Raw genomic sequence first — 14,403 nt, forward strand, 5'->3', positions numbered from 1 at the left:
AGTACAAAAATGATGGTCTAAAATTCTTTAGGAAACAAAAAAGGCAAATTTAGTATATTTAGCCCTTTTCCAATAAAACCACTAGTTGTCTGCTAATGCTTGTGATATGTGACCTCTGTAACCTTGTAGAAACAAGAAAAACGTTTGAAAACATATAGAGTTTTATTTGTTGTATGTCAAGTGATATAATTGACACAGACCTTTTCAACTGAAACTTTTTGTCATTGACAGGGAAAAGTTCATCTTGAATTAAAGCTGAATGAACTGATTACAGATAATGGATCAGTCTGCCAACAGCTAGTAGTACAGTAAGGATATTTATCAATTCTTAATCTGGTTTTGCTTGTTATTGAAAATCAAAAGGTGTGGTAAAACTGTTCAAGGGACATTATGTACAAAGGACAAAATCTGCCAAGAATGCTCCTAAATGAGTCATCACCTGAATTGCAATCTCACTGGCCGTAAATTATTTTATTTTCCACACACGGTCATCAATCTCACTTTGAAGCTATATTGAGAAAATTGATACTTAAGCTTTGCAAGGCAAGTATGAACACTGCGACTTGATTCAAATTCAGTTTATGATCTGATATTATTTAGTCTTAAACTCAGCAAAATTCAATCTCCAAAGTATAGCACAGAACTGATTCAACATATGCTATTTTTTGTGCTGTTAAATCAAACATATGTTAAGTGACACATTTATCATGATCAGGTACTGGATAACAAGTTTTCCCAAGATAACCTATCCTCAGATACCTTAAAGAATTGTGACCAGAATCTGGCACTAGGGAACTTATGCACATGAAAATACAGTTTAGCACTTTGTAACTTCTGCCACTTGCATATTATGACCTGTCCCTTGGGGTTTTAGCACATCTGCTGTCTATGATGGCATTATATGGAATTGTAAATTTATACATGCTTTTCCAATGAATGGAATATGATTGTTTGAAGAAATTTCAGAAGTATTTATTTCAGGCGTTAAAATATGTGTTATAATATGTGGAGACATGTTAAATGAGCAAATTGCTTTGATGATATTGTCCAATTCATCCTAATCTTTGGATATAGTAGGATTCAGAATGCAGAAAGCCAAACAAAGCCTAATTAATAACACGAACCTGTTAAACAATGCAGAAATTACTTAGTGAGATAATATGTTCTATACCCAGTGGTATATAGTACATTTCATTTCATGCACTATACACAGTAGTACAGTCCATTTCTGTATATTTCCAAACCATTCCATTCTAGCATAAAAACCTATTACATGTGTAGGAATGTCTTTCTGAATTATTCAGTTTCCCATAGTTTTCAGAATACCAGAAGAATGGGAGCCTTCCTGATCTCATGCAGGCTGTTCCCTAAGGTGGGAGCTGTAATAGAAAATGCGTATTTCTGGCCAGTTGTTGATCCTTCTCATTTGCCCTACTCAGATGAATAAAGCTGTCATGTTGGAACACAGGAGAAGAGATGGTCCCTACAGATGTGAGGATCATAGGTCATTATCGTATTGTATGTGACAGCACGTTCCTTGAACCCAGTGCAGTGACTATAGAATAACAGTAATAGATATGCTTTGTCTAGTTTCAGGCTGACTTCCAGGGAAGACCAGTGTACAGTGTGTTACAGTAGTCTTGTCTCAGTGTTACCATAGCATGAATCCAGGTGGCCAAATCAGCCAAGTCAAGGTAGAGAACAACTTTTGGGCTAAACTGAGTTGGAAGAAAACATTTCTTGCAGCTGCATTAGCTTGTCTCGCTTAGCAATAATGTTGGATCCAATAAGACAGCCTCTTAACCAGTGATGTAATGTCCATTGGGCAATGTGGGCAGCTGCCCAGGGCTCAGGAATTTTACAGGGCATGCTCCTGCGTTTTAATATTTTTGGTGTTTTTTCACATTTTGGCCTGCAGGGGGGCGCATTTTTAGAGATATCGGTTCCAAAATTTCAGGGTATCATAAGGAGACTGTCTTGATGATGCCTCCCAAGTTTGGTGCAGTTTGGTTCAGGGGGTCCAAAGTTATGGACCCCCAAACGGGTTGCCTTTATCCCCCATTGTTTCCAATGGGAGCTAAGGAGATGGGGGCTGCACCTTTGAGGGTCCATAACTTTGTCCCCCCTAAACCAAGCTTCACCAAACTTGGGGGGTGTCATCAGGACAGTCTCCTGATGATGCCCTGAAATTTTGGTGTCACTAGCTTAACAATTGCACCCCTGACAAGGACCCCCAGAAATTTGCCCAAGAATCTTACTTCTGCATTGATTTTTTTCCATTGATGTCAATGGGGAATTTCTGGTGTAGTCTGTGGGGTGCACATTTCTGAAGGCACAGTCAGAACTTTCAGGGTATCTTCAGGAGACTGTCCTGAGTTCTCTGATACCTAGAAGTTTGGTGAAGTTTGGTTCAGGGGGCTAAGAGTTATGGGACCCCTCAAAGGGCAGCCTCCTATCTTCTATTAGCTCTCAGCTATGGAAACACACACAGTGGAGGGATGAGGCACCCCTTACTTGCAGGAGTCCAGCATTAGCTTTTGGCCCCCTCCGAACCAAACTTCACTCAAACTTGGGGGATGTCATCAGTGATGGTCTCCTGAAGATACTCCCTGGAAATTTTGGTGTCACTAAGCTTTACAAATGTTGGTTTTGTGGAACCCAGCAGCAGGCCTTCATGTGCTGGAGCTAACGGGCTACCCCCTGGAAATTTTGGGTGCCAATATCTCTAAAAAAAATACACCCCCCCTGCGAGGCCGTAAAATGCAGAAAAACACCAAAAATAAAAATGCATCCGAGACTCTCGGATGTTACCGCAAGTTCGGATCGTGCAGAGTTCGGAGGGGGCGGGCTTGGGCCGTTGGCCCTCCAAGCACCCTCCCAAACCAATGGCTCTCAGCTCGGCCGAGCCGAAATAACTGCCACGGAGCCTTGCTGCCTGGGTACCTCGGCCTCTTGTCCCAGCCTCTGCTGTGTCCTTTTGGATGGATCTTTGTGGGGTGGCAGGACTAGCAGTCGGGGTGCACGCACACCTGGCCAACCCACCAACCGCGCCGCTCTCCCCTGGATGCCGCTGCTGCCCGCCATCGCCCCCCCGCACCTCTCATCTCATGCCCTTTCGCTGGTAAGGGGGGCGCCTAAGTTCAGCCGGCAGAGAAGGGGGAAGCCACAAGCCACCAGGGGAGAGGACGGGGGAGCTCCGCCTCCTTCCATTGCCCATGGGGGGGCATCAAACTCAGGTTTTGCCCAGGGCTCCAGTTTTCCTTGTTACGCCCCTGCTCTTAACTGAGTCAGTAAAGGTCATCTAGACCCCATCAAAGGTTGAGGACAATTGAGGTATCATTGCTCATGCAAATCTTCAGTCTAAGGCAGTAATGGCAAATCTTTTGGGCTTGATGTTTCAAAAATTCAGAAAAGGCCTATCTCTACTCTGCTAGTGTATCACCCTCCCAGCAAAGGAGAAACAAATATTTATGTTTTCATTCATTTAAAAAAATACAGTCCAATCATGTGTAGTGCTATGTATTTTATAAAGAAAGGTGAAATACTTACAAAAATGACAGACAGGGAGTATAGTAGTTGTTGGGTGCTGGTGGATGCATGTGTGTCACCCAGAACATTGTGGCGTATCACCTTCGACATGTGTGTCATAGGTTTGCCATCACTGGTCTCAGGCATGTGCCAGATAAGATTTCAGTAGGGTATGAATTTTCTGTGATTCTCTCAACCCTCTATTGTAAAGGTTAATCAAATTTATGTCAATTAGAGCCACTGCATAGTGAGTTCTCCTCTCAATGTCTCTGGTCATATGTAGCAACTTCTTTGTTGCTCTGAATTGCACAGTGGATTTTATGTGTTTTACTTTTATATTCTGTCCCTCATTCACTATGGAATTTGTGGCAACGTGCACAGTATTTTCAGGAATTGTGCCATTCATATACTAACCAGATCTTTACTTGCTTAGCTTCAATAGAGTTGCTAGATCTTACGCCTTAAAACCATAACCATTGTTAATGCCATACACTCTAAGCCTGAATTTTCAGCCCTATGGCATTAAGATTGCCTATACAATTAAAACTAGAGATGAAAGGTGCCTGATTTTGTATGCTTTATTTTGTAGCAGTGGTGCTTATAAGATTATTTAATGTTTTGCCGGTATAGTAAGTTTAAAATATAGCATTTTCAGTAACTCAACGTATCTTTGTCCATCAGACTTGAAACACTTTAAACAACTGGATTAATTTGTACTTTGATCTTTTTCTCTTCATTGTAGCTTGAAGGAATGTCATGGGCTACCTCTTATCAATGGACAAAATTGTGATCCTTACGCTACAGTGTCTATTGTGGGCCCTTCAAGGTAATATTTTAAAATGTTTTGAAGTCTAAAATATTGAACCAAGGGCCAAAGTTCATGAGAGATTACATGTCCATAATTGGATTTCCTGTATTTTTAAACTCTGGTACATACCCATGGGAGGAGGAAGGGATTTGTATTGGGATTGCTGGTTATTGACCTCTCCCTGCAACAGTCTGATCTAAATTGTTTTCTTGCTGGTGCTTTTTGATCCACTCGGGAGAAAACCAAATAAATACCTCTTCCAGTGGTTAGATGTAGTTATGAGAAAAGTGCACAGAGGAGAAGAGTTTTTAAAAAATCTACCAGTACCATAGTCCAAATCTGAATTATCCTCCTTCCTCACCTGCTACTTAAAGGCTTAGCGTTGAAGTGTTAATTTACAGATCACTGATCTTAGCTAGTTATTTCCTAAAATGCAAATCATTGTTGGTGATTTAGAACTCTTCATTGAACAAGAAAATGTGGTGTTATGTACCATATCAGGAGAAGATTTGTATGTTTACAAATAATGCCTTTTTTATGCAATTATATTGCTTCTATCAGATATTTAAGGTAACTGCAGAATAATTTTTCACATAAAACTAGAATGTTTACAATATATTGGGCTGTTTGGATTAGGAAAGGTCATTTGCTGCTGCCTTTGAAAACATATGAAATCTGATTAAAGGAGTGTGGTAAATGCCAGCTGATGAAGGGAATAGGCCAGTTTTGGCTACTGTACCATATTCTAATAACTAATGCATTTCCAAAGCCCCAATGCATACAGTTGTTTGTGACTAACATCTATATATAAAATTGCAGTAATGTGGTTATCTATCTGGTTTTAATGTTTGAGATCTGCACTAACTTCACAGGGGCTACAGAATTTCAAGTAGTCAGTAAAGCACTCGTCAGTTTACCAAGAATGCATTCCTCTTTTATGAAATACTAGTCTTCAAAATTTTGTGAAACTGCATAGTTCCTTCATGTAAATAAAGTATTTTATAACTGTATGTTTAAGTTCTGTATGGTAAAACTGTACCATATTGGAACAGGAATGACCAAAAGAAGACAAAAGTAAAGAAGAAAACAAGCAACCCACAATTTAATGAAACGTTTTATTTTGAGGTAACTGATTTCCTATCAACCTGTCGGTGTGTTGCATATTTATGCTCTTTTAAGCTTCTCCCAAGCTGCTGAAATGCTGACTATGAAGCAAAAAACATCTTGATTGTGGAAAGAGTTTTTTTAGGCAAAAAATAGGACCTAATCCAAACTGAGGAAAGCAACAAAGAGGGGTTGGAAGGAAAAGGGTGGGATGTGATGAGTGTCAGCAGAATCATTTACATGTAGTGAACTTAATTATAGTTGGAAACAAAGTTAAGATGTTTAGTCAAAGGCCCCATGAAATTGAAGGGGTGCTTAATACATATTGAGGGAAGGAATTCCATACAAAAGTGGCAGCAGGGGCAAATGAGTAGAGATAATATCTTTTTCAACATTAAGATTGTAAGAGATTTGAGAATTAATCTGCCATTTCCTGCACAGTCTTTGTTCTAGAATTCTCCATTTGGGTCCTGGTTCCTACCTAGCTCTGACCCCAAGGTACTGGGACTCAAACACAGCATTCTAGAATGGGGCTCTGCAAACTTGGCTCTCCAGATGTTCGTGGACTACCATTCCCATCAGCGCTGCGCATTGGACATATTGGCAGGGGTTAATGGGAATTGTAATCCCTGAACATTTGGAGAGCCAAGTTTGCAGACCTTTATTCTAGAACAAAGATGGTCCAGGAAATGGTGGATGAATTCTCAGATCTTCTGTCATTTTTATGTTGAAAAAGATATGAAAGCTAACATTACTGTATGTGCAGAGTAACACCAGTCTATTGATTCCATTGATTCCAACTCTACTTAGAATTGCACTATAGGATACCTTAAGATAGCTGAGCGTAATACTGATGGATGAGTGAATGCCACTGGTGGGGAGGGTATAAAGAGGAACAGTGTCCAAAAAGGTCATGGATATCTCAAAGGTGAAGACAAGGTGTCTTTGTGGATGCAAAAGAAGATTAGCATCACATGGTTTGAGCCATAGGATAGTGTAATTATTTTTGACTGTTCTCTGGGTAGAAGTGAAAAGACGGATAGTGAAAGAAGGAAACACCAAAGGTTACAGTAGTCAGAAAAACAGAGCATGAACTAAAAAGTTGCAAGGTAGAGGTAGAAATTGGTTTTTCTACTGATGTATAGGTTGCAAATGTCTAAACATGAGGAATAAGATTTGGGGTCAACAAAGTAAACAATAACGTTGGTAGGTGCAACTAAAAAGCAGGGAGGATTGGGAAGATTTGGACCAGTTGAGTTTGAGATAGTAATACAGCATCCAAACAGATCTACCATGGAGGCAGTGAGGCTAAGCTGTATGGAAGGGAGTGATCTCAGATAGTGAGGTGTAAGTCATTGTCTTCAGCAGGGTAGTGGCATATTTCATGAATTTCAATGAGTTTACAGATGATGTATAGTAATTTTACAGTAATAAAAATAGCAAGAAACCAGGTCAGAAAAAAACCTGAGGAGGCCCTTCCCAAGAAGTATTGTTGACAAAAAATGCAGCAGTAGGCAAGAGAACTAGTTAACAGTCATGAGAATTTAAGGCGTTAAAGAGACTTGGATTGTCAGTTGAATCAGAGGCAACAGAGAGATCATGAAGAATAAAAATGGAAAGAATAGGGTTATTTTGTTTTGGTTTTGATATGTCAGCAAAAATTGTCTGATTTTAATAAAAGCAGTTCCAGTAGAGTACCAAGAATAGATTTTAGGTGATCAAGGGTTGGGAAAAACCAATAGAGTGAACAGTGGAAAAGTGAATTCCTAATATGATTGGGAATTAAGTGCACAGACCAATCAGTTGCACAATGTAACATAAAGAACATTTTAAAGTTCATTTAAATCTGAGGCTGTTTGAGTTATATGTAATTCACGGAAGGGGTTTAATTTTACCTTAGTGAACTAACTATGGCTCAGTGTGTTGACTTTTTCTCCACGCTTGTCATACATTTTACTTTGTTTTCCATTACTGAACATGTTTTTTGCTTCATATTTCTTGGGTCCAAATGATAATTAGAAATTCATGGAAATTCTCTGTTGTGGCTTGAAATGCAGCTCTTAATATAACTAAAGCATGAGAGTTCTTTCTTCCTTGCATAATGTAGCTTCTTTGGGATTACTCTGTTCGTTATATTTCCCTGAAGCAAATTAAACGTTTACAAAATAAGAATGGACCACATGCCACATCTGATTTAGTATGTGTTGCAGTCACAGTCACATGACCACTGTCCTCCTCCTATTCATGCATCTTACAAATTAAGCCACATAGAAAATCTGCATATAGACATGTTGCTTCAGAAATGTGTGTTGTTTTCCCTTAGAATGTCATGGAAGAGTTATGGAAATTACTTTTGAGTTTAAAAGGTATATGTCCTTTAGACATCAAGGCTACAGGGCAGCCATCAAAACACCATTGCTGATGGCTCTGAAGATATAATTTTTATGTAGTTTGGGGGATAAATGCCAGTTGTTATTCTTCACTGGCTTCTAGCTTCCCATGCAAATCCTACAAGGCTTACTAATCCAGAACAAGATCATAGATCAGATCATTACTATTAAGTATAAATTAGCTTGGCCACTTCCTTATATTTCAGGCAATATTAGAAGAAAATCAACTTTTCTAGAACACAACTAGGTTTAGGAATGTATAGATTTCTAAATGGGTATTGCAAAAGGATAAACAAATTACTTTTTACTTACAGGTAACCAGGTCCAGTAGTTACACCAAAAAGTCACAGTTTCAGGTGGAAGAAGAGGATATTGAGAAGCTGGAAGTCAGGTACGTTCTTTAGTATATTGTATGAGACTGTTTTAGAACAAAAATAGAAGCTATCAAATGCTTGAAAATGGCAAGACAGTCCTCCATGTGGGGGATAGAAATGCTCAGTCTAATTTTTTTTGAACTGTTTGAACTCATTAAAATGTTTTGAACTTTGAAAAGTTTTGTCAGCTTAACGGATTGGGATATGGCAAGTGTAGTATGTTTGACAAAATGAATATACTACCTTGCATAGTTACTTATGGATCAGCCTAAGATGTGAGTCCTTTTTTTGACCAATCTCTTTGTTGTGAGTCCAAGATACTGATCTACTTCTCAGCTTTTTCATGAGGTGGGACGGAAACAGTGTGCAAACTGAAGTTTCACTCCCAGTCTCGTACATGCTTTGCTATATTAAAATCACCTTTTCCACTCAGGCCTGAGAAGGCTAACAGAACATTTAAGAAGTAATCAAAGCAAACGCATCCTCATTAAGACATCAGAGGCTCATCCTGTTAAGCACTGTATTAACTATCTTGGCAGTTTCAAGCAGTTCCCTCCAAGATGTCTGTCAAAGGCACATGCCAATGAAGCGGCTGCACACCGGTATGCATGATACCGGTGGAGCCCCGGGGCCGTTCATACACTTGTGTGCAGGCGGTCCTGGAGCTGCCACAGCCCGCGGAGGCTCCTCCACAAGGAGGAGCCTCCTGTTTTTAGAAACGTACCTTCTTGCTCCATGAAAAGTTTAATTAAGCTAATCATATTTAGCTTGACTGGATTAAGCATGTTACAGTTAAAATCACTGTTTTGTGTTATGCCTGAACCAACCTAGCTTGTATTTGTTTCTTGTGTGGTAGCATAACTATGATTTCAAAAATCGTCTGAATGTAAGAAATAGTTTATTTGTTAATTTGTCTTCAACTGACTGTCATAGACTTTGGGACATTCCAATTAATAATGTATCACAATAGGTATTTCTCTTGTGAGGTAAGCAGTCATACTACAACACATCTGGATTTTATTTTCTTCTTCTTAATATATGTGCCGTCTTAGCAGAAATGTTGGTGAGGTAAGATTCATGAACTCAGAGTGCATGCCTCTGAAAGTCTGCAGTAGCTTCTTAGGCTGTGAGAACTTGAGATGTTTTATATTTTTTAAAAAGCATGTGTCAATTAAGTGCTACAAATAAGACAGAGTGATTAATGAATAGGAAATGTCAGAGTAAAAATGAATTACAGGTGCCTGAGAAGAATATGGTTGTGTCACTGTTTTTATTTGAATGCATAAATACCATCAATTATTGATTTTCTTTTACTGACACAGCGTCACATTTTAGCCAGTACACTGACATATTGCATCGATTGCCTGTTAAGAAATTAATCAGACAGTTTCTTTCTCCTGGGGTAAAACAGATATTGGGTGTGTGTCTAACCTTGTGTGCATGCTGAGTTGTTGTGGTGTTGTACATGATTTCATTAAATATAACCTGTGATTAAAATTATCTAAAAGTCATAACATTACAAAATCAGTTATTAACTATGATTTAACTTCCAGGGTTGATTTATGGAATAATGGGAACTTGGTGCAAGACCTTTTCCTGGGAGAAGTTAAAATTCCTGTCAAGACATTGGGAAGTGATTCCTTCCAAGCTTGGTAAGCAATTACTCAGTGTACATTGGCAAATCACAAGAATATTAATTTGTTTTTATGGTTCTATGTTATTATAATCGGCTTTATCTTGTCTAGTTTAAAATAAGAGCCCTTCGGGGATGGGAGATCTATCTGATTGATTGATTGATTGATTGATTGATTGATTGATTGATTGATTGATTGATTGATTGATTGATTGATTGATTGATTGATTGATTGATTGATTGATTGATTGGAAGGGCAGCAGCCAGTACCAAACAAGTTGGTCGGAATATTGGTGTTTCACTATGTGCTTAAATTTAAAAGCACAATTACGGAAATTATAAAAATAGCATGTGTGTATTTCATTCTAGACCTAAACTTAACTTTATTCTCAACTGGCCTAAAGAAGAAGAAGAAGAGTTTGGATTTATATCCCCCCTTTCTCTCCTGCAGGAGACTCAAAGGGGCTTACAATCTCCTTGCCCTTCCCCCCTCACAACAAACACCCTGTGAGGTGGGTGGGGCTGAGAGAGCTCCAAGAAGCTGTGACTAGCCCAAGGTCACCCAGCTGGCATGTGTGGGAGTGTACAGGCTAATCTGAATTCCTCAGATAAGCCTCCACAACTCAAGCGGCAGAGCTGGGAATCAAACCCGGTTCCTCCAGATCAGAGTGCACTTGCTCTTTGCCACTGCTCTTAGCCACTCTGCCACTGCTGCTCCCCTAAAAGGGACAGATGGGTGTTGGACTGGTAAAATTAGGGTGCCCATTGTCCCTTTAAATTTGCTAGGCATCCTAGGACCAGTCATAATATCTTGTCTAATGTATTCTGCAGGATTTTTGGAATGGAAAAATGTTGGGGAGTGCACATGTATGCTGCTAGGACATAGGATGGAATAAAAATGTAACCAGTTGTAAGTGAATGGGACTTCAGCCTTACATTTTACTTTGTAATTTAAGGTACCTTCTACAACCAAGAGATAATGGAAATAAGTCCTCCAAGAGTGAAGATCTGGGATCACTTAGACTGAATATATGTTACAGTGAAGACTGGGTGCTTCCATCTGAGTATTATGCCCCCCTCAGGAACTTGCTGCTAAAGTCAACAGAAGTTGAGGTAGTTTATTGGTGCTCTTTGCTTGGTGCTTGAGGAAGTGCATGCAAAGCTATCAATTCCCATACCATATTTACCATTTAGCAGTATCCCAAGTCGTCTTTGCACTCATTGCTTTTAAGTTGTTCAAAAGGTTACCCAGATCAGCGACTGAGTCTAGAAAACAGTACACACTTATGGGGGAGGTTAACTATTTTGAAAAGCTGACAATTAGGTGTTTCAAAAGGTGATTTAAAATTAATTTGTGATGTGGCTGAGACACGGAAGGTGCTTCACAAAATACATTGTTTAATATATGTTTATAGTCCTTCTTTCCAAATATATTTTCCAAGGCAATGTATTATAGGCCCTCATCAACACTTGTGCATCTAAAAGCAGTTCTGGATGTTACTTGTCACAGAACTGCTTTCTTTTCTACTCTGTGAGAAATGTATAGTAACTTCAAAACTTTTTCCTGCCCATAGTCAATTCAATAGCTATTATGTTTTCTCACTCAACCAAAAAGACAGTAAAGACAGCAAACAATAAACTCCTCTGTCAAAAAACGTGTTTGGCAAATCTGACAACACAGTTATTAAAGATGACCTTCCCAGTTTCTTATTCTTTCTTATATTGGAAAGCAAGATGTCTTTGCAGTTCCTGAACTTGAGCTTAGGTGGCTTGCCGCCATTCCTGCTTCTGGAGATACTTCTGAAGGACTGTCCCTTCAAGCTGTTTATTTCAAAAACTAGGCCTGCTGCCTTAATTATCTATCAAATCCATGAAAAGAATTGGCAAGTTGTAGCCAAGGAAGCCCTATCTCAGTGATGGCGAACCCTTTTGAGGCCGAGTACCCAAATTGCAACCCAAAACACACTTATTTATCGCAAAGTGCCAACACAGCAATTTAACCTGAATACTGAGGTTTTTGTTTAGAAAAAACGGTTGGCTCTGAGGCGCACGTTACTTGGGAGTAAGCTTGGTGAAGCAACTGTACAACGCTTCGAATGGGTGAATCACGACCCTAGGAGGGTTTACTCAGAAGCAAGCCCCATTGCCAGCAACCAAGCTTACTCCCAGGTAAAGGATCATGCCCAGGCTAGCCTAGATGAGTGTGTGGGGGGTGATATTCCGCCCCCCCCCCCCCGACATGATGAACTCTAGCACCTGTGCCATAGGTTTGCCACCGCTGCTCTATCTTCTCCTATTGGCCAAAGCCCTTCTCCTTACTGACAGAGGGGCTTTTGTAAAACCTCCTTTTGTAAAACATGGAGGGTTTTCTGTGGATTGGATGAGTTTGCTGTCTCTTCTTCTGTAGAGAGAACAGAAATGTTCTACTAGCTCTCCTTTCAGTTGAACAGAAGGGTAAGCCAGATTTCCTATTCTGAGGTAGTTGCTAATGAGTAGTTGCTAATCAATGGCAAACATCCTAGATTCAATTTCAGAAATGTTCAATAAAAGTAACTTCAGTGCCAACTTACAAAACTGAATTTCTGTATTTTGAAATTGATTTAAATTCTTACTTCATATTACGGTTCTCGAATCGACATGGCAGATATTTGTCATTCTTGTCTATTTTTTGTAGCCGGTATCTGCTTCTACGGCTTACATTTTGGCTGAAGTATGTCGGGATAAATATGATACCATTATACCTCTTGTACGATTGTTGCTTCATCATCATAAACTAGTACAGTTTATCACTGCAGTGGCAGAATTAGAACTGAAGGATACCCAGTAAGTGTTTGATTTCTTCTCATTATTTATTTGCAGTGTTTTCAGATCTGCAAGAAACTTGTCATACAGTCCTTTTCTATAAAATTTTGCCAACAAGGATTGTAAATCTTTGGCAGTAGATTTAAAAGTGTGTTTATTTTCCGCATAACTCTTAAGTAATTTTCCTTGATCCAGCATTATTCGTCATCTTCACTTTATTTTAATATTTATCTATATCTAAAGAAAATCATGTTTTTTTTAAAAAAATCTGATTCACAGCTCAAGAAAATGGGAGTTATTGTAAGAATTGTTTTTAAAGGCTTGCTTTAATAGTTAATAGATCTACTTTTCCTATTGTTGATTACACAGTACACAGATATGTTGTACAGTACAGCTTTTTAATATAGCTCAACATAGGGATAACTTGAAGCTAGATATCTAGGTGATCACTTGACACTGTCTGAATATAGCTTTGCAATATTAAGCATTAATTTTTTAAAAACCTTTCTAATACTGTATAAACTTTTGTAGAAATTTCTCAACAGAAATGTTTATGATTTTAAGACTTCTGTCCTGGGCTCTTCCTCAATTTGTATTACAGAGAAGCAAATACAATCTTCAGAGGAAATTCCTTAGTTACTAGATGCCTAGATGAGATGATGAAAATAGTGGGAAAGCACTACCTGAAGGTTACCTTAAAACCCATTCTAGATGAGGTATGGAATATTATAATTGTAATGCTTGGTGTTTTATGGGGTGTGCTGGACAAATCTCAAGTGTATATATATTGTTTTTCCAGTCTGCCTATTAAACCTATCAGTGGCGTAACTAGGCAAACTGGAGCCCTGGGAAAAACCTGAGTTTGGTGCCCCCCTAGGCGCGTGCCCAATGCAATGCGCACCCCCCCCCCCCTTGTAGCTACGCCCAGTGGCGTATCTAGACAAACTGGAGTTTGGCACCCCCCATGGGCAGCCACCCTCCCCCACTGTGACCAAGCAATGATTTTTTACACCAGGTTGTTTCAAAGTCACCATCACATTATAGAACATGCCCCAACTCACAAATCTGAGCACAGCAATAAGCCATGCCACACAGCAGAAATAATTTTTTGAAAACATTTTATGGTGTTGCATCCAGTACCCCCAATTGGGGGAAACAGCATCACTTTCAATGTTTCAAAGGAGAATCTGGGCTCCCTAGTTTAAACAAGTGATGCTGGAATCCACCGCCAAACAGCATCATTTTCAATGGTGTTTAAACTAGGGAGCCCAGATTCTCATTTTAAATCTACCTTGAAGGGAGAATCTATGGTTCCCAGTTTAAACAACATTGGAAGTGATGCTATTTTGGGGTTGATTCTCCCCCACCCTGAAACAGCATCACTTGCAATGTTTAAACTGGGGACCTCAGATTCTCCCTTTAAATCCATGTCAAAGGCGTGGGGATTTAAAAGGAAAATCTGGGGAAATTTGGGAAGTGCCTGCTGTCAGAGGTGCAATTGTTAAGCTAGCAGCACCAAACTTTCAGGGTATCTTTAGGAGACTCCCCTAATGATACCACCCAGGTTTGATGAAGTTTGGTTCAGGGGGTCCAAAGTCATGGACCCTCAAAGGTGTAGCCTTTTAGCTCCCATTGGAAACAATGTCCATAATTGAGTCCATAACTTTGGACCCCCTGAACCAAACCTCCCCAAACCCAGGTCATATCATCAGGAGAGTCTCCCAAAACATCCCTGAAATTTGGGTTCTGCTAGCCCAAAAGCTG

At 39.5% G+C, this 14,403-nt stretch overlaps 1 protein-coding gene across 6 annotated transcripts in view; it reads left to right on the forward strand.

Annotated features, from left to right (window-relative positions):
• Window positions 1–14,403, forward strand: part of RASA2 (RAS p21 protein activator 2) — a 54,735-nt gene that overhangs the window by 16,037 nt on the left and 24,295 nt on the right. For all 6 annotated transcript variants that reach the window (XM_048505084.1, XM_048505086.1, XM_048505085.1 and 3 more), the window contains 8 exons: window positions 232–308; window positions 4,271–4,354; window positions 5,389–5,461; window positions 8,145–8,221; window positions 9,758–9,856; window positions 10,794–10,950; window positions 12,512–12,660; window positions 13,241–13,355. In XM_048505084.1, coding sequence (XP_048361041.1) covers window positions 232–308; window positions 4,271–4,354; window positions 5,389–5,461; window positions 8,145–8,221; window positions 9,758–9,856; window positions 10,794–10,950; window positions 12,512–12,660; window positions 13,241–13,355 — 831 coding nt within the window. The remainder of the gene's footprint in view (window positions 1–231; window positions 309–4,270; window positions 4,355–5,388; window positions 5,462–8,144; window positions 8,222–9,757; window positions 9,857–10,793; window positions 10,951–12,511; window positions 12,661–13,240; window positions 13,356–14,403) is intronic.

The sequence above is a fragment of the Sphaerodactylus townsendi genome, linkage group LG08, assembly GCF_021028975.2.
Source record: "Sphaerodactylus townsendi isolate TG3544 linkage group LG08, MPM_Stown_v2.3, whole genome shotgun sequence".
Classification (NCBI taxonomy): domain Eukaryota; kingdom Metazoa; phylum Chordata; class Lepidosauria; order Squamata; family Sphaerodactylidae; genus Sphaerodactylus; species Sphaerodactylus townsendi.